General features: G+C 41.5%; 3 protein-coding genes across 4 annotated transcripts in view; all 3 read left to right on the forward strand.

Annotated features, from left to right (window-relative positions):
• HECW1 (HECT, C2 and WW domain containing E3 ubiquitin protein ligase 1) overlaps positions 1-20,713 on the forward strand; it is a gene marked incomplete at both ends in the record, with an annotated part of 546,121 nt that overhangs the window by 68,437 nt on the left and 456,971 nt on the right. The window lies entirely within an intron of this gene.
• On the forward strand, positions 4,857-6,299 carry LOC308622758 (germ cell-less protein-like 1; the record flags this gene model as incomplete). The annotated part of the gene is made up of 1 exon (XM_081244398.1): positions 4,857-6,299. The coding sequence occupies one exon, from the start codon at positions 4,857-4,859 to the stop codon at positions 6,297-6,299; it is 1,443 nt and encodes a 480-aa protein (XP_081100524.1).
• On the forward strand, positions 13,041-14,483 carry LOC308622759 (germ cell-less protein-like 1; the record flags this gene model as incomplete). Its single annotated transcript, XM_081244399.1, has 1 exon — positions 13,041-14,483. One exon carries the CDS (start codon positions 13,041-13,043, stop codon positions 14,481-14,483), a length of 1,443 nt encoding a protein of 480 aa, XP_081100525.1.

Below are 20,713 nucleotides of genomic sequence, written 5' to 3' on the forward strand. Positions count from 1 at the left end.
TGTGGCATGTGGGATCTTCCCAGACCAGGGCTTGAACCCGTGTCCCCTGCATTGGCAGGCAGATTCTTAACCACTGTGTCACTAGGGAAGTCCCACTAATTATATACTTTTAATAACCAATCACTGGAAGATAATTTGCAAGCTATATAACTGCCCAAGGATTCATAACTAGAATACTAACAAACGGATAAAACTGTATGGTAAATTTTTAAAAACCCAATAGAAAATAGATAAAAGTCATGAACAGACATTTCACAAAATAAGATATAATAATGGAAAATTAAAACATGAAAAACATGTTCAATATCATTAGCCACTAAGGAAAAAGCAATTAAAACCATAATAATATGCACATATCAGAATGACTAAAATAAAATAGAATATTGACAACGGCAAATGCTGGTGAAGATGCAGAGAGTTTGGATCACTATAGGTTTATGGTGGAACCTATAATAATACAGCCATGTGGAAAGGAGTGTGTCAGTTTCTTTTAAAACTAATTATCATATGACCCAGTAATTACACTCGTGCATTTATCCCAGAGAAACAAAAACCAATGTCCACACAAAATCCTGTATGTGAATGTTCATAGCAACTTTATTTGTAATAGCTGAAAACTGGAAGCAACACAAATGTAGTTCAGCAGGTTGATAACTAAACCAACTGTGGCACATCCATACCCAGAAATACTATGCAACAATAAAAAGGAATGCATGTAACAACGTGGATGAATCTCAAGGGAATTTGGCTCAGTGGGAAAAACCAATCTCAGAGTGTTACATTATGTATGATGGCATTTATGTAACATTCTTGACATAAGAAAATTATAGAAGTGGGGAACAGATTAGTGGTTGCCAGCTTTTATGGATGGGGAGGATGACAGGGAAATGGATGTGACTATAAAAGAACAATACATGGGATCTTAGTGGTGATGAGACAGCTCCATATTGTGATCCTGGTGGTAGTTACACGAATCCATACATGTGATAAAATTACACGGACCTTCACACACACGAGTGCATTGTAAAACTGATGACATCTGAATAAGCTCTGTAGAGTGTACCAATGTCAATTTCCTTGTTTTGATATTGTAGGATAGTTCCCATTGGGGAAGTAGGTAAAGAGCACACAAAGTTCTCTGTACTCTCTGCATCTTCCATGAATCTATAATTATTTCAAGACAAAAATATAAAGAAATCAACCAGAGACGACTTGTGCTTAGTCCTACAGTTGTAATGTTGCCCTCTACATTCTGATAGCCTCCCTAAAGTGGAGAGAAGAGGTGAGAAGGAGTCAGAGCTAGTAATCAGGAAATTGAAAGGAACCACAATAGATCCATTTGAGTGAATAGCATGGCAGAAAGAAACGTTCAGAAACTCCACCTTCTGTTATCAGAGAGTAAAGTACAAGGATAATGGAATAATGGGGGAGAGTTGGGAGAGTCTAAGTTTGCTTATTTATGTGTCTTTGTTGTTAAAATTTTACCCTGTAAATGTTTTAATAGTGGATTTCAAAATGACAGTCTCTCAACCTGAATATCAATGTACATAAACCATTCGTTGCATTTCACATTATTTCCATAGAAATGATTCCCCAAAGCAGAACTGATGAATCTAGAGGTACGCTGAGGTTTCCTGAAACACTGAAGAGTTGCTTTTCAGAAAAGTTGTAACAACATATGCCATATACCAACGGTCTGTGAGGTGCCAATCTCCAAATATTCAGTACCAAGTACTATGATTTATCGATTTTATTTTTGCTCTTTTGTCAAGGAAAGAGGGGTGCTGGAGGCTGTCTCTCTGCAGGTAGTTGTGGCCAGGTGACTCCTCTGAGGGTGACTTCTGGGAAAGATGTTTCTTCTGGATGAAAAATAACAGGCTCGGTTGGCACAAGTCTTTTCCCTTTGCCCTTCCACTTCTTCCAGCCGAGGACCGGAAGCTGCAGGCTAGGAATAGCAAGCAAAAGGAAAGTGGCCTGGGGCCCTGGGTCCCTCTGCGTACCTCATGGGAAAAATACCCCAGATGATGAAGTGTCTGATGCTGGGGTTCTGACACTCAGGCAGGTGCCATCCTATCCACTTCCAGTGAAGGGACAAAGGGACAGTCAGGCTGTTTCTGTAAATCCTCTATACCTGTATTTTACCAACACCTCCTCCCCAGGCAAGGTCTTGGTGCTCCTTTTTCCAATTTGTATGAAGTCTTTATTATTATAGATATTAACTCTATCATATTTGATGTGGTTGTAATATGTCTTTTAATTTGATTTATGATGACTTGCTGGTTAAGCTGCTGATCTTCAGATGTCTGCAACAAAAGTTACAGTTGGTCTTCACAATTAATAATAGGGACAAATTCCTGGTTCCCAATAACCTGTCACTTAGTTGTTTTATCCTCCACTGTTTCCTTCTCAGAATCCGTTACCCACCGGGGACTGCAAATCTGTGACTTTCCAATGATCTAATTCCTTCCACGTTTATTAGCTGCCATTCTTCTGTGAAAAAGAGCTTTCCCTTTTTTTCTGCTCTCTTCTTTTGGGAGGAGAGAAATCACTGTGTGCTAGTAGATTTTTATTTACTCGGTGTGATATAATCAATTACAGTTGTGCTTCTTTTTGATCCTCAAATTAACCCAATTTTGGCCAGTGGGAGCTTTTATGTTATTTCAAACACAAGAATTCAATTTCTTGTGTAGATTCCATATATAAGTGATATCATATTTGTCTTTCTCTGTCTGACTTACTTCGCTTAGTATGATAACGTCTAGGTCTATCCAGAATATATTTATTCTTAAACATGAACAGAATGAGTTTCCTATTCATACATTTGGAAGGAAAACATATGTTTAAGCAAGTTTTTAAGTGGCTATTTTCTGAGTCTTTTGATTTCTGGGGGGTATATTTCTCTTACTTCTATAAATAGTTTTTGGACTGTGACTCTTATTTTTGTGTAATAACTTTTGCCCCAAGACTCTTGAGATATTATTTTGTGATTCTCTACTTTTGGAGATCGTGGATAAGTTTGAGGATAGCCTCAATTTATATTCTTTCTAGGTAATCTTTTTTCTAAATTTGATTGCTTGGATACTTTTAGGATTTAAAAAATAGAATTAGAGCATTTTGCCAAGATATCCAGGAATATAGGTCTTTCTTGCTATTGTTTTTATTGGACTTTACTGGAAACATGTTGAAATCTTCTGATTTGCATCGGAAGAACTCAGCACAGGAAAACCTTCGTCTGTATATTTTGGTGACTTGGCTCTTCTCCTTTGTCATTCATCTCAGGACTTTTGTTATAGGCTGCTCTTTGTCAACGGATATCCCCTCTCTCCTTTTTCTTTACTCATAGAACTCTGTTTTAATTTTGGAATGGTCTCAGTTTAAAAGCTCTATTTCCCAGTCTTCCATGCAGGTAACAGTAGTTATATGACATAACTGAGTCCAGTGAGATATATTTGGAAGTCATTGGGTGGGGGCCTCTGGGGAAGCTCTTTAAGGGCAGCCGACTCATTTGGTATGCTGCATTTGCTCTTCCTTTTCCTCCATATTCAATCTGGAATGTGGTTATGGTGGCTGGAGTGCCAGCAGCCACCTTGCAAGCTGGGGAAGAGAGCCACACATTAAAGATGGTGTAACATTAAAGATGGAGAACAGTATGGAGGTTCCTTAAAAAACTAAACATAGAACTACCATATGACCCAGCAATCCCACTACTAGGCATATACCCTGAGAAAACCATAATTCAAAGAGAGACATGTACCAAAATGTTCATTGCAGCTCTATTCACAATAGCCCGGAGCTGGAAACAACCTAAGTGTCCATCATCGGATGAATGGATAAAGAAGATGTGGCACATATATACAATGGAATATTACTCAGCCATACAAAGAAACGAAACGGAGCCATTTGTAATGAGGTGGATAGACCTAGAGTCTGTCCTACAGAGTGAAGTAAGTCAGAAAGAGAAAGACAAATACCGTATGCTAACACATATGTACGGAATTTAAGAAAAAAAATGTCATGAAGAACCTAGGGGTAAAACAGGAATAAAGACACAGATCTACTTGAGAACGGACTTGAGGATATGGGGAGGAGGAAGGGTAAGCTGTGACAAAGCGAGAGAGAGGCATGGACATACATACACTACCAAACGTAAGGTAGATAGCTAGTGGGAAGCAGCCGCATAGCACAGGGAGAGATCAGCTGGGTGCTTTGTGACCTCCTGGAGAGGTGGGATAGGGAGAGTGGGAGGGAGGGAGACGCTAGAGGGAAGGGATATGGGAACAGATGTATATGTATAACTGATTCACTTTGTTGTAAAGCAGGAACTAATAAAAAATATAAAAATAAAATTAATTAAAAATAACTAAATAAATAAGAAGTTAATTATGGAAATTAAGGTGCCTAGAGGACAGGGCTGGGACCAAGATGTAATTCTCCATAAAGGAATAATCACTAACTGTTTTAGATGGGCAAGAGCGAATTGTGTTCTTGAAATTAATGGGTAAAATTGGCACACAAAGGCCTCTGTTCCACCATCATCCTATGAAGGGAGCCCGAGAGCAATCATCCCAGGAGGGAAAGATAAACAGAGTGGAATCCCTGGTACGGAGTGCCCTTACCCGGCGGGGTGGGGCCTAGTGGGTGTGGCTTAGCGTGGCGTCGTCCTCTCGAGAGACCGTTAGAGCAAACGTCATAGTACCCAGCATCACTCTGGGCTGAGCTCGTGCCCGCGGCAAGGGCGCCTGGAGAGGAAGCTTGGCCACTGCACCACTGAGGTATAGGCCATGGGAGCACGAGGCAGTCGGATGCCATGGCACTGGTGGGGGCGTGCCCCAGAGGAGCCAGGTGCCAGTGCGGGGATGGAGGAGGCCGAGGAGGCAGTAGCGGCAGTGAGACAGGAAGGGAAGGAGAGTGAAAAGGCCAGACCCGCCGCCCGTCAGAGGAGCCGCAAGCGGAAGACAGGCCCAGGGGGGCCGCTCACAAAAGAGCCCCGCCGGAAACGTGCTAAAGATCATTCAGGGTCCATTTATGAGGCACTCTTCCTGAGAGGAGAAGGGAGCGACGTGCGGATCTGCGCACTGGGGGAGGAGTGGAACTTGCATAGGGTCTACTTGTGCCAGTCAGGGTTCTTTGCTAGCATGTTCAGTGGCGCTTGGCAGGAGACCAACATGGATACTATAGAGTTGCAGATGCCTGACGAGAACATTGATGGCGAGGCACTGCACGAGGCTTTCGGTTTCCTGTACCGAGGCTCCATTCTCATCCCACCCGGTCGAGTCGTCGCCATCCTGGCCACAGCCAGCATGCTGCAGCTGGACCAGGTGATTCAGCGGTGCGGGGAGGTCATGAAGGAGACTGTCAGTGCCCAGACCGTGTGCAGCTACTACTACTCTGCTGAAAGCTACGGACTCCAGACCATCAGGACCGTGTGTCTTCAGTGGCTGCTGGACAACTTGATGACCCTGTGTAGTGAGGGGCTATTGCGAGAAGTCCGCCTGGATCTGATGAAAGAGGTCGTTGCCTCTTCACGGCTCTTTGTGATGGGGGTGGAGATGAACGTGTACATCGTGCTGAAAATGTGGATGTTCTTGCAGCTGCAGCCGACATGGAGGGGCCCGCGCAGTGCCCTATTGCCTGACACCAACTCATGGTTTGCCAGGTCCAGGAGGGATTCGGAGGGCACCCCTTTCCTGGAGACCGAGCAGGGCAGAGCCTTCGTGCCAGTGTTCCAGCAGCTGCGGCTTGCCTACATAATGTGCGACCCGATGTCAGCACACGTCATCCACCAGGATGCGCTGATCCCTCCCTCTTGGTTGTGTCCCTTGTACAGGGAGCATTGCCTTGGCCCCCTCCGGGCTGAGCAGACCAGAATTGTCCGGCCCATGGGCGTCTATGTGTCCGACCCCCAGGGGAGAAGCATGCGGTGCGGGAGCCAGCTCCACAGGGACGAGCTGTGCAGCTGGAGGTGGGAAGGCTTCAAATTCTTCTGGGACCTGGTGCTGCGCTACGCCAACCAGCGCATCATTTGCCGGTGCAGCACACGGAAAAAGTACCGCAGCTTCGGGGTCAGTCTCCTCGGGAGGAGAAAGGTCGCGTTCCGCCTGCGCCTGTTCTCCTTGGACAGGGATGGGAGAGCCGTTTTCAGGAAGGACACAGAATACCAGATGCTTTCCCTGAGACAGAATCAAGAGCTAGAGGTAATGAACCTGGAAAACCAAGACGTGGTTTTCCCCATATATGTGGCCTGTGACTTCCTGTACCTCCACCGAGGGGAGCGTTTCCCAGGGCGTTTGCCCCTGTAAAGCAGCTCAGAGAACTGAGCAGCTCTTTCCTGGGGTCAGGGACGACCAGCTTGGTCCAGATGCCAGCTCCTTCTGTGGGACCAACCAGGCTTGCCCATCTCTGGTAACCAATTCCGTCAGAGGCTTTGTTGAACTGTAGCTCATAATACTTGAGACTGTTTACATGAGCATATGAAGAGGACAAATTTTGAAGCCCGCCAAACTCCTCGAGAATTCATTTGGGCTGTTAACATGGCAACCTGTCCTGCTGGTTTAGGATCCATCGACACCACCCCCCGCCCTGCCCATCATTTCTGTGAAGACAAAGAGCTATTGACTTTAAAGAGAAACTCTGACCCTACCTACTCTACTACTCTTAGTGAAACTCTCTTAATATATGTGTTTCCTTTAGTTTGATTAAGTGAATGTTAAAGTAAAAAAAAAATAATAAGTGTACAGTTGAGTGGTTTTTATTATATTCACAAAGTTGTACAAACACCACCACTAATTCCAGAATATTTCATCACCTCAGAAGGAAACCTCATACCCATTAAAGGTCACTCCTCAATCTTCCTTTCCCCCAGCTCATGGTAACTACTAATCTACTTTCTGTCTCTATCAATTTGCCTACTCTGGACATTTCATATAAATGGACTCATACAAATATGTGTCCTTTTTTGTCTGCCTTCTTTCTCTTAGCATAACTTTTCAAGGTTCATTCATGTTGTAGATATGTCTGTGCTTTGTTCCTTGTATGGCTAATAATATTCCACTGTAGAGATACACCACATTTTGTTTATCCAGTCATCAGTTGGTGGACATTTGTGTTGTTTTCACTTTTTAGTTATTGTGAATAATGCTGCTGTGAATATTCATATACAAGTTTTTGTAAGCTACTATATGTAAAATAGATAACCAACAAGGACCTACTGTATAGCACAGGGAACTATATTCAATATGGTTGAATATAGTTGTAATAACCTATAATGGAAAAGAATCTGAAAATGTTTTATATATATATAACTGTAAAAGTTATATATATATATATATATATATATATATATATATATATATAAAACTACATCACTCTACTGTACACCTGAAACATTATAAATCAACTATACTTCAAAAAAAAGTTTTTGTGTATATACCTAGGAATGGAATTGCTGTGTTATATGGTAACTTTATGTTTAGGCTTCTGAGGAATTGCCAGACTTTTTTCTCAAGTGGCTGCACCATTTTACATTCCCACCACTGGTGTATGAAGATTCCAGTTTCATCACATCCTCACTAATATGTGTTACTGTCTTTTAAAAAAATGTAGCCATTTTACTGGGTGTGTTTACTGCAATTTCATTGTGGTTGTGATTTGAATCATCTAAATGACTAGGAATGTTGAGGATCATTTCATGTACTTATTGGCCATTTTTATGTAGTCTTCAGAGAAATAACTATTCAAATCACTTAACCATTTTTAAGTGGGTTATTGTCTTTTTATCATCAAGTTGTAAGAGTTGTTTATGCGTTCTGGTTAATTTCCAGAGTTCTCAAAAAGTTGATTTAGAATATTTGTCAGTGTTCTCATGGCTTTTATGAAGGAAAATATTTTCATAGGCCCTAGCTCCACCATTCCCAAAGGCCTTCCCTAATTAGATACTTTTTGAAAAATAAATAAATTTATTTATTTATTTATTATTTCTGGCTGTGTTGGGTCTTTGTTGCTGCATGTGGTTTTTGTCTAGTTGTGGCGAGCAGGGGCTACTCTTGGTTGTGGTGCGCGGGCTTCTCATTGCAGTGGCTTCTCTTGTGGCAGAGCATGGGCTCTAGGCGTGCAGGCTTCAGTAGTTGTGGCTTGCTGGCTCTAGAGTGCAGGCTCAGTAGTTGTGGTTCATGGGCTTAGTTGCTCTGTGGCATGTGGGATCTTCCCAGACCAGGGCTTGAACCCGTGTCCCCTGCATTGGCAGGCAGATTCTTAACCACTGTGTCACTAGGGAAGTCCCACTAATTATATACTTTTAATAACCAATCACTGGAAGATAATTTGCAAGCTATATAACTGCCCAAGGATTCATAACTAGAATACTAACAAACGGATAAAACTGTATGGTAAATTTTTAAAAACCCAATAGAAAATAGATAAAAGTCATGAACAGACATTTCACAAAATAAGATATAATAATGGAAAATTAAAACATGAAAAACATGTTCAATATCATTAGCCACTAAGGAAAAAGCAATTAAAACCATAATAATATGCACATATCAGAATGACTAAAATAAAATAGAATATTGACAACGGCAAATGCTGGTGAAGATGCAGAGAGTTTGGATCACTATAGGTTTATGGTGGAACCTATAATAAGACAGCCATGTGGAAAGGAGTGTGTCAGTTTCTTTTAAAACTAATTATCATATGACCCAGTAATTACACTCGTGCATTTATCCCAGAGAAACAAAAACCAATGTCCACACAAAATCCTGTATGTGAATGTTCATAGCAACTTTATTTGTAATAGCTGAAAACTGGAAGCAACACAAATGTAGTTCAGCAGGTTGATAACTAAACCAACTGTGGCACATCCATACCCAGAAATACTATGCAACAATAAAAAGGAATGCATGTAACAACGTGGATGAATCTCAAGGGAATTTGGCTCAGTGGGAAAAACCAATCTCAGAGTGTTACATTATGTATGATGGCATTTATGTAACATTCTTGACATAAGAAAATTATAGAAGTGGGGAACAGATTAGTGGTTGCCAGCTTTTATGGATGGGGAGGATGACAGGGAAATGGATGTGACTATAAAAGAACAATACATGGGATCTTAGTGGTGATAAGACAGCTCCATATTGTGATCCTGGTGGTAGTTACACGAATCCATACATGTGATAAAATTACACGGACCTTCACACACACGAGTGCATTGTAAAACTGATGACATCTGAATAAGCTCTGTAGAGTGTACCAATGTCAATTTCCTTGTTTTGATATTGTAGGATAGTTCCCATTGGGGAAGTAGGTAAAGAGCACACAAAGTTCTCTGTACTCTCTGCATCTTCCATGAATCTATAATTATTTCAAGACAAAAATATAAAGAAATCAACCAGAGACGACTTGTGCTTAGTCCTACAGTTGTAATGTTGCCCTCTACATTCTGATAGCCTCCCTAAAGTGGAGAGAAGAGGTGAGAAGGAGTCAGAGCTAGTAATCAGGAAATTGAAAGGAACCACAATAGATCCATTTGAGTGAATAGCATGGCAGAAAGAAACGTTCAGAAACTCCACCTTCTGTTATCAGAGAGTAAAGTACAAGGATAATGGAATAATGGGGGAGAGTTGGGAGAGTCTAAGTTTGCTTATTTATGTGTCTTTGTTGTTAAAATTTTACCCTGTAAATGTTTTAATAGTGGATTTCAAAATGACAGTCTCTCAACCTGAATATCAATGTACATAAACCATTCGTTGCATTTCACATTATTTCCATAGAAATGATTCCCCAAAGCAGGACTGATGAATCTAGAGGTACACTGAGGTTTCCTGAAACACTGAAGAGTTGCTTTTCAGAAAAGTTGTAACAACATGTGCCATATACCAACGGTCTGTGAGGTGCCAATCTCCAAATATTCAGTACCAAGTACTATGATTTATCGATTTTATTTTTGCTCTTTTGTCAAGGAAAGAGGGGTGCTGGAGGCTGTCTCTCTGCAGGTAGTTGTGGCCAGGTGACTCCTCTGAGGGTGACTTCTGGGAAAGATGTTTCTTCTGGATGAAAAATAACAGGCTCGGTTGGCACAAGTCTTTTCCCTTTGCCCTTCCACTTCTTCCAGCCGAGGACCGGAAGCTGCAGGCTAGGAATAGCAGGCAAAAGGAAAGTGGCCTGGGGCCCTGGGTCCCTCTGCGTACCTCATGGGAAAAATACCCCAGATGATGAAGTGTCTGATGCTGGGGTTCTGACACTCAGGCAGGTGCCATCCTATCCACTTCCAGTGAAGGGACAAAGGGACAGTCAGGCTGTTTCTGTAAATCCTCTATACCTGTATTTTACCAACACCTCCTCCCCAGGCAAGGTCTTGGTGCTCCTTTTTCCAATTTGTATGAAGTCTTTATTATTATAGATATTAACTCTATCATATTTGATGTGGTTGTAATATGTCTTTTAATTTGATTTATGATGACTTGCTGGTTAAGCTGCTGATCTTCAGATGTCTGCAACAAAAGTTACAGTTGGTCTTCACCATTAATAATAGGGACAAATTCCTGGTTCCCAATAACCTGCCACTTAGTTGTTTTATCCTCCACTGTTTCCTTCTCAGAATCCGTTACCCACCGGGGACTGCAAATCTGTGACTTTCCAATGATCTAATTCCTTCCACGTTTATTAGCTGCCATTCTTCTGTGAAAAAGAGCTTTCCCTTTTTTTCTGCTCTCTTCTTTTGGGAGGAGAGAAATCACTGTGTCCTAGTAGATTTTTATTTACTCGGTGTGATATAATCAATTACAGTTGTGCTTCTTTTTGATCCTCAAATTAACCCAATTTTGGCCAGTGGGAGCTTTTATGTTATTTCAAACACAAGAATTCAATTTCTTGTGTAGATTCCATATATAAGTGATATCATATTTGTCTTTCTCTGTCTGACTTACTTCGCTTAGTATGATAACGTCTAGGTCTATCCAGAATATATTTATTCTTAAACATGAACAGAATGAGTTTCCTATTCATACATTTGGAAGGAAAACATATGTTTAAGCAAGTTTTTAAGTGGCTATTTTCTGAGTCTTTTGATTTCTGGGGGGTATATTTCTCTTACTTCTATAAATAGTTTTTGGACTGTGACTCTTATTTTTGTGTAATAACTTTTGCCCCAAGACTCTTGAGATATTATTTTGTGATTCTCTACTTTTGGAGATCGTGGATAAGTTTGAGGATAGCCTCAATTTATATTCTTTCTAGGTAATCTTTTTTCTAAATTTGATTGCTTGGATACTTTTAGGATTTAAAAAATAGAATTAGAGCATTTTGCCAAGATATCCAGGAATATAGGTCTTTCTTGCTATTGTTTTTATTGGACTTTACTGGAAACATGTTGAAATCTTCTGATTTGCATCGGAAGAACTCAGCACAGGAAAATCTTCGTCTGTATATTTTGGTGACTTGGCTCTTCTCCTTTGTCATTCATCTCAGGACTTTTGTTATAGGCTGCTCTTTGTCAACGGATATCCCCTCTCTCCTTTTTCTTTACTCATAGAACTCTGTTTTAATTTTGGAATGGTCTCAGTTTAAAAGCTCTATTTCCCAGTCTTCCATGCAGGTAACAGTAGTTATATGACATAACTGAGTCCAGTGAGATATATTTGGAAGTCATTGGGTGGGGGCCTCTGGGGAGGCTCTTTAAGGGCAGCCGACTCATTTGGTATGCTGCATTTGCTCTTCCTTTTCCTCCATATTCAATCTGGAATGTGGTTATGGTGGCTGGAGTGCCAGCAGCCACCTTGCAAGCTGGGGAAGAGAGCCACACATTAAAGATGGTGTAACATTAAAGATGGAGAACAGTATGGAGGTTCCTTAAAAAACTAAACATAGAACTACCATATGACCCAGCAATCCCACTACTAGGCATATACCCTGAGAAAACCATAATTCAAAGAGAGACATGTACCAAAATGTTCATTGCAGCTCTATTCACAATAGCCCGGAGCTGGAAACAACCTAAGTGTCCATCATCGGATGAATGGATAAAGAAGATGTGGCACATATATACAATGGAATATTACTCAGCCATACAAAGAAACGAAACGGAGCCATTTGTAATGAGGTGGATAGACCTAGAGTCTGTCCTACAGAGTGAAGTAAGTCAGAAAGAGAAAGACAAATACCGTATGCTAACACATATGTACGGAATTTAAGAAAAAAAATGTCATGAAGAACCTAGGGGTAAAACAGGAATAAAGACACAGATCTACTTGAGAACGGACTTGAGGATATGGGGAGGAGGAAGGGTAAGCTGTGACAAAGCGAGAGAGAGGCATGGACATACATACACTACCAAACGTAAGGTAGATAGCTAGTGGGAAGCAGCCGCATAGCACAGGGAGAGATCAGCTGGGTGCTTTGTGACCTCCTGGAGAGGTGGGATAGGGAGAGTGGGAGGGAGGGAGACGCTAGAGGGAAGGGATATGGGAACAGATGTATATGTATAACTGATTCACTTTGTTGTAAAGCAGGAACTAATAAAAAATATAAAAATAAAATTAATTAAAAATAACTAAATAAATAAGAAGTTAATTATGGAAATTAAGGTGCCTAGAGGACAGGGCTGGGACCAAGATGTAATTCTCCATAAAGGAATAATCACTAACTGTTTTAGATGGGCAAGAGCGAATTGTGTTCTTGAAATTAATGGGTAAAATTGGCACACAAAGGCCTCTGTTCCACCATCATCCTATGAAGGGAGCCCGAGAGCAATCATCCCAGGAGGGAAAGATAAACAGAGTGGAATCCCTGGTACGGAGTGCCCTTACCCGGCGGGGTGGGGCCTAGTGGGTGTGGCTTAGCGTGGCGTCGTCCTCTCGAGAGACCGTTAGAGCAAACGTCATAGTACCCAGCATCACTCTGGGCTGAGCTCGTGCCCGCGGCAAGGGCGCCTGGAGAGGAAGCTTGGCCACTGCACCACTGAGGTATAGGCCATGGGAGCACGAAGCAGTCGGATGCCATGGCACTGGTGGGGGCGTGCCCCAGAGGAGCCAGGTGCCAGTGCGGGGATGGAGGAGGCCGAGGAGGCAGTAGCGGCAGAGAGACAGGAAGGGAAGGAGAGTGAAAAGGCCAGGCCCGCCGCCCGTCAGAGGAGCCGCAAGCGGAAGACAGGCCCAGGGGGGCCGCTCACAAAAGAGCCCCGCCGGAAACGTGCTAAAGATCATTCAGGGTCCATTTATGAGGCACTCTTCCTGAGAGGAGAAGGGAGCGACGTGCGGATCTGCGCACTGGGGGAGGAGTGGAACTTGCATAGGGTCTACTTGTGCCAGTCAGGGTTCTTTGCTAGCATGTTCAGTGGCGCTTGGCAGGAGACCAACATGGATACTATAGAGTTGCAGATGCCTGACGAGAACATTGATGGCGAGGCACTGCACGAGGCTTTCGGTTTCCTGTACCGAGGCTCCATTCTCATCCCACCCGGTCGAGTCGTCGCCATCCTGGCCACAGCCAGCATGCTGCAGCTGGACCAGGTGATTCAGCGGTGCGGGGAGGTCATGAAGGAGACTGTCAGTGCCCAGACCGTGTGCAGCTACTACTACTCTGCTGAAAGCTACGGACTCCAGACCATCAGGACCGTGTGTCTTCAGTGGCTGCTGGACAACTTGATGACCCTGTGTAGTGAGGGGCTATTGCGAGAAGTCCGCCTGGATCTGATGAAAGAGGTCGTTGCCTCTTCACGGCTCTTTGTGATGGGGGTGGAGATGAACGTGTACATCGTGCTGAAAATGTGGATGTTCTTGCAGCTGCAGCCGACATGGAGGGGCCCGCGCAGTGCCCTATTGCCTGACACCAACTCATGGTTTGCCAGGTCCAGGAGGGATTCGGAGGGCACCCCTTTCCTGGAGACCGAGCAGGGCAGAGCCTTCGTGCCAGTGTTCCAGCAGCTGCGGCTTGCCTACATAATGTGCGACCCGATGTCAGCACACGTCATCCACCAGGATGCGCTGATCCCTCCCTCTTGGTTGTGTCCCTTGTACAGGGAGCATTGCCTTGGCCCCCTCCGGGCTGAGCAGACCAGAATTGTCCGGCCCATGGGCGTCTATGTGTCCGACCCCCAGGGGAGAAGCATGCGGTGCGGGAGCCAGCTCCACAGGGACGAGCTGTGCAGCTGGAGGTGGGAAGGCTTCAAATTCTTCTGGGACCTGGTGCTGCGCTACGCCAACCAGCGCATCATTTGCCGGTGCAGCACACGGAAAAAGTACCGCAGCTTCGGGGTCAGTCTCCTCGGGAGGAGAAAGGTCGCGTTCCGCCTGCGCCTGTTCTCCTTGGACAGGGATGGGAGAGCCGTTTTCAGGAAGGACACAGAATACCAGATGCTTTCCCTGAGACAGAATCAAGAGCTAGAGGTAATGAACCTGGAAAACCAAGACGTGGTTTTCCCCATATATGTGGCCTGTGACTTCCTGTACCTCCACCGAGGGGAGCGTTTCCCAGGGCGTTTGCCCCTGTAAAGCAGCTCAGAGAACTGAGCAGCTCTTTCCTGGGGTCAGGGACGACCAGCTTGGTCCAGATGCCAGCTCCTTCTGTGGGACCAACCAGGCTTGCCCATCTCTGGTAACCAATTCCGTCAGAGGCTTTGTTGAACTGTAGCTCATAATACTTGAGACTGTTTACATGAGCATATGAAGAGGACAAATTTTGAAGCCCGCCAAACTCCTCGAGAATTCATTTGGGCTGTTAACATGGCAACCTGTCCTGCTGGTTTAGGATCCATCGACACCACCCCCCGCCCTGCCCATCATTTCTGTGAAGACAAAGAGCTATTGACTTTAAAGAGAAACTCTGACCCTACCTACTCTACTACTCTTAGTGAAACTCTCTTAATATATGTGTTTCCTTTAGTTTGATTAAGTGAATGTTAAAGTAAAAAAAAAATAATAAGTGTACAGTTGAGTGGTTTTTATTATATTCACAAAGTTGTACAAACACCACCACTAATTCCAGAATATTTCATCACCTCAGAAGGAAACCTCATACCCATTAAAGGTCACTCCTCAATCTTCCTTTCCCCCAGCTCATGGTAACTACTAATCTACTTTCTGTCTCTATCAATTTGCCTACTCTGGACATTTCATATAAATGGACTCATACAAATATGTGTCCTTTTTTGTCTGCCTTCTTTCTCTTAGCATAACTTTTCAAGGTTCATTCATGTTGTAGATATGTCTGTGCTTTGTTCCTTGTATGGCTAATAATATTCCACTGTAGAGATAAACCACATTTTGTTTATCCAGTCATCAGTTGGTGGACATTTGTGTTGTTTTCAGTTTTTAGTTATTGTGAATAATGCTGCTGTGAATATTCTTGTACAAGTTTTTGTAAGCTACTATATGTAAAATAGATAACCAACAAGGACCTACTGTATAGCACAGGGAACTATATTCAATTATAGTTGAATATAGTTGTAATAACCTATAATGGAAAAGAATCTGAAAATGTTTTATATATATATAACTGTAAAAGTTATATATATATATATATATATATATATATATATATATATATATATAAAACTACATCACTCTACTGTACACCTGAAACATTATAAATCAACTATACTTCAAAAAAAAGTTTTTGTGTATATACCTAGGAATGGAATTGCTGTGTTATATGGTAACTTTATGTTTAGGCTTCTGAGGAATTGCCAGACTTTTTTCCCAAGTGGCTGCACCATTTTACATTCCCACCACTGGTGTATGAAGATTCCAGTTTCATCACATCCTCACTAATATGTGTTACTGTCTTTTAAAAAAATGTAGTCATTTTACTGGGTGTGTTTACTGCAATTTCGTTGTGGTTGTGATTTGAATCATCTAAATGACTAGGAATGTTGAGGATCATTTCATGTACTTATTGGCCATTTTTATGTAGTCTTCAGAGAAATAACTATTCAAATCACTTAACCATTTTTAAGTGGGTTATTGTCTTTTTATCATCAAGTTGTAAGAGTTGTTTATGTGTTCTGGTTAATTTCCAGAGTTCTCTAAAAGTTGATTTAGAATATTTGTCAGTGTTCTCATGGCTTTTATGAAGGAAAATATTTTCATAGGCCCTAGCTCCACCATTCCCAAAGGCCTTCCCTAATTAGATACTTTTTGAAAAATAAATAAATTTATTTATTTATTTATTATTTCTGGCTGTGTTGGGTCTTTGTTGCTGCATGTGGTTTTTGTCTAGTTGTGGCGAGCAGGGGCTACTCTTGGTTGTGGTGCGCGGGCTTCTCATTGCAGTGGCTTCTCTTGTGGCAGAGCATGGGCTCTAGGCATGCAGGCTTCAGTAGTTGTGGCTTGCTGGCTCTAGAGTGCAGGCTCAGTAGTTGTGGCTCATGGGCTTAGTTGCTCTGTGGCATGTGGGATCTTCCCAGACCAGGGCTTGAACCCGTGTCCCCTGCATTGGCAGGCAGATTCTTAACCACTGTGTCACTAGGGAAGTCCCACTAATTATATACTTTTAATAACCAATCACTGGAAGATAATTTGCAAGCTATATAACTGCCCAAGGATTCATAACTAGAATACTAACAAACGGATAAAACTGTATGGTAAATTTTTAAAAACCCAATAGAAAATAGATAAAAGTCATGAACAGACATTTCACAAAATAAGATATAATAATGGAAAATTAAAACATGAAAAACATGTTCAATATCATTAGCCACTAAGGAAAAAGCAATTAAAACCATAATAATATGCACATATCAGAATGACTAAAATAAAATAGAATATTGACAACGGCAAATGCTGGTGAAGATGCAGAGAGTTTGGATCACTATAGGTTTATGGTGGAACCTATAATAATACAGCCATGTGGAAAGGAGTGTGTCAGTTTCTTTTAAAACTAATTATCATATGACCCAGTAATTACACTCGTGCATTTATCCCAGAGAAACAAAAACCAATGTCCACACAAAATCCTGTATGTGAATGTTCATAGCAACTTTATTTGTAATAGCTGAAAACTGGAAGCAACACAAATGTAGTTCAGCAGGTTGATAACTAAACCAACTGTGGCACATCCATACCCAGAAATACTATGCAACAATAAAAAGGAATGCATGTAACAACGTGGATGAATCTCAAGGGAATTTGGCTCAGTGGGAAAAACCAATCTCAGAGTGTTACATTATGTATGATGGCATTTATGTAACATTCTTGACATAAGAAAATTATAGAAGTGGGGAACAGATTAGTGGTTGCCAGCTTTTATGGATGGGGAGGATGACAGGGAAATGGATGTGACTATAAAAGAACAATACATGGGATCTTAGTGGTGATGAGACAGCTCCATATTGTGATCCTGGTGGTAGTTACACGAATCCATACATGTGATAAAATTACACGGACCTTCACACACACGAGTGCATTGTAAAACTGATGACATCTGAATAAGCTCTGTAGAGTGTACCAATGTCAATTTCCTTGTTTTGATATTGTAGGATAGTTCCCATTGGGGAAGTAGGTAAAGAGCACACAAAGTTCTCTGTACTCTCTGCATCTTCCATGAATCTATAATTATTTCAAGACAAAAATATAAAGAAATCAACCAGAGACGACTTGTGCTTAGTCCTACAGTTGTAATGTTGCCCTCTACATTCTGATAGCTTCCCTAAAGTGGAGAGAAGAGGTGAGAAGGAGTCAGAGCTAGTAATCAGGAAATTGAAAGGAACCACAATAGATCCATTTGAGTGAATAGCATGGCAGAAAGAAACGTTCAGAAACTCCACCTTCTGTTATCAGAGAGTAAAGTACAAGGATAATGGAATAATGGGGGAGAGTTGGGAGAGTCTAAGTTTGCTTATTTATGTGTCTTTGTTGTTAAAATTTTACCCTGTAAATGTTTTAATAGTGGATTTCAAAATGACAGTCTCTCAACCTGAATATCAATGTACATACACCATTTGTTGCATTTCACATTATTTCCATAGAAATGATTCCCCAAAGCAGAACTGATGAATCTAGAGGTACACTGAGGTTTCCTGAAACACTGAAGAGTTGCTTTTCAGAAAAGTTGTAACAACCTATGCCGTATACCAACGGTCTGTGAGGTGCCAATCTCCAAATATTCAGTACCAAGTACTATGATTTATCGATTTTATTTTTGCTCTTTTGTCAAGGAAAGAGGGGTGCTGGAGGCTGTCTCTCTGCAGGTAGTTGTGGCCAGGTGACTCCTCTGAGGGTGACTTCTGGGAAAGATGTTTTTTCTGGATGAAAAATAACAGGCTCGGTTGGCACAAGTCTTTTCCCTTTGCCCTTCCACTTCTTCCAGCCGAGGACAGGAAGCTGCAGGCTAGGAATAGCAGGCAAAAGGAAAGTGGCCTGGGGCCCTGGGTCCCTCTGCGTACCTCATGGGAAAAATACCCCAGATGATGAAGTGTCTGATGCTGGGGTTCTGACACTCAGGCAGGTGCCATCCTATCCACTTCCAGTGAAGGGACAAAGGGACAGTCAGGCTGTTTCTGTAAATCCTCTATACCTGTATTTTACCAACACCTCCTCCCCAGGCAAGGTCTTGGTGCTCCTTTTTCCAATTTGTATGAAGTCTTTATTATTATAGATATTAACTCTATCATATTTGATGTGGTTGTAATATGTCTTTTAATTTGATTTATGATGACTTGCTGGTTAAGCTGCTGATCTTCAGATGTCTGCAACAAAAGTTACAGTTGGTCTTCACCATTAATAATAGGGACAAATTCCTGGTTCCCAATAACCTGTCACTTAGTTGTTTTATCCTCCACTGTTTCCTTCTCAGAATCCGTTACCCACCGGGGACTGCAAATCTGTGACTTTCCAATGATCTAATTCCTTCCACGTTTATTAGCTGCCATTCTTCTGTGAAAAAGAGCTTTCCCTTTTTTTCTGCTCTCTTCTTTTGGGAGGAGAGAAATCACTGTGTCCTAGTAGATTTTTATTTACTCGGTGTGATATAATCAATTACAGTTGTGCTTCTTTTTGATCCTCAAATTAACCCAATTTTGGCCAGTGGGAGCTTTTATGTTATTTCAAACACAAGAATTCAATTTCTTGTGTAGATTCCATATATAAGTGATATCATATTTGTCTTTCTCTGTCTGACTTACTTCGCTTAGTATGATAACTTCTAGGTCTATCCAGAATATATTTATTCTTAAACATGAACAGAATGAGTTTCCTATTCATACATTTGGAAGGAAAACATATGTTTAAGCAAGTTTTTAAGTGGCTATTTTCTGAGTCTTTTGATTTCTGGGGGGTATATTTCTCTTACTTCTATAAATAGTTTTTGGACTGTGACTCTTATTTTTGTGTAATAACTTTTGCCCCAAGACTCTTGAGATATTATTTTGTGATTCTCTACTTTTGGAGATCGTGGATAAGTTTGAGGATAGCCTCAATTTATATTCTTTCTAGGTAATCTTTTTTCTAAATTTGATTGCTTGGATACTTTTAGGATTTAAAAAATAGAATTAGAGCATTTTGCCAAGATATCCAGGAATATATGTCTTTCTTGCTATTGTTTTTATTGGACTTTACTGGAAACATGTTGAAATCTTCTGATTTGCATCGGAAGAACTCAGCACAGGAAAATCTTCGTCTGTATATTTTTGTGACTTGGCTCTTCTCCTTTGTCATTCATCTCAGGACTTTTGTTATAGGCTGCTCTTTGTCAACGGATATCCCCTCTCTCCTTTTTCTTTACTCATAGAACTCTGTTTTAATTTTGGAATGGTCTCAGTTTAAAAGCTCTATTTCCCAGTCTTCCATGCAGGTCACAGTAGTTATATGACATAACTGAGTCCAGTGAGATATATTTGGAAGTCATTGGGTGGGGGCCTCTGGGGAAGCTCTTTAAGGGCAGCCGACTCATTTGGTATGCTGCATTTGCTCTTCCTTTTCCTCCATATTCAATCTGGAATGTGGTTATGGTGGCTGGAGTGCCAGCCGCCATCTTGCAAGCTGGGGAAGAGAGCCACACACTAAAGATGGTATAGCAAGGGCTAAAAAAATCTGGGTCCCTGGTAAGGTAGCTGCCCTACCAGCCCAGATCTGTCATTTCTGGACTTCTTGCTACAGGGGGGAAAAATAAACTTGTCTCTTGGTTAAGCCACCATTAGTGACTTGTTTTGTTCAATGTTTTTGAACAAAATCCTTCTCTGATAAACAAATACCTCTTTCATAAAGGTAAACTGTCTACAATTATCATATTTTCATACATTGCTTTTTCTTTTGACCCTATCGTTTGTATTCTTAGAGAGCTTTTTGTTTCTTTTTTACCTCTCTAATTTGAATTTTCACTCCGAAGCAGACTTTATTTCTATTGTTGACTTTTAATTTTTCTTGCTATATTTTTGTTGTTATTTCAACTTGCATTTCATTCATTTTCTTCTTATCTCCGAATTTAAGTTTCCTCTGAAATTAAGTTTCTTAAGTTCTTTTCCACCTCATCTTTCATCTGGTCTCACAAGGCCTTTCATGAATTTATGACATTTATTCAGAATGCAAAATACACTTTAGACTTTCCTATTATTTGCTGTAGCTCTAAGTATGCTTTTCCCTGAATGTTTAGAGTCGTGCTCCCCTTATCTACCTGTTACACATTTTTGTTTCAGTTTATTCACCTTTGGACAGTAGAACCATCCAGGCTGATGTTTACCAGATAACTAGCAGCCCATGTTCCTGTCTGTTCTTCTCACTTCTATGTG

This window comes from Mesoplodon bidens, assembly GCF_964165515.1.
Source record: "Mesoplodon bidens genome assembly, chromosome: 9".
NCBI classification, from domain to species: Eukaryota; Metazoa; Chordata; class Mammalia; order Artiodactyla; family Ziphiidae; genus Mesoplodon; species Mesoplodon bidens.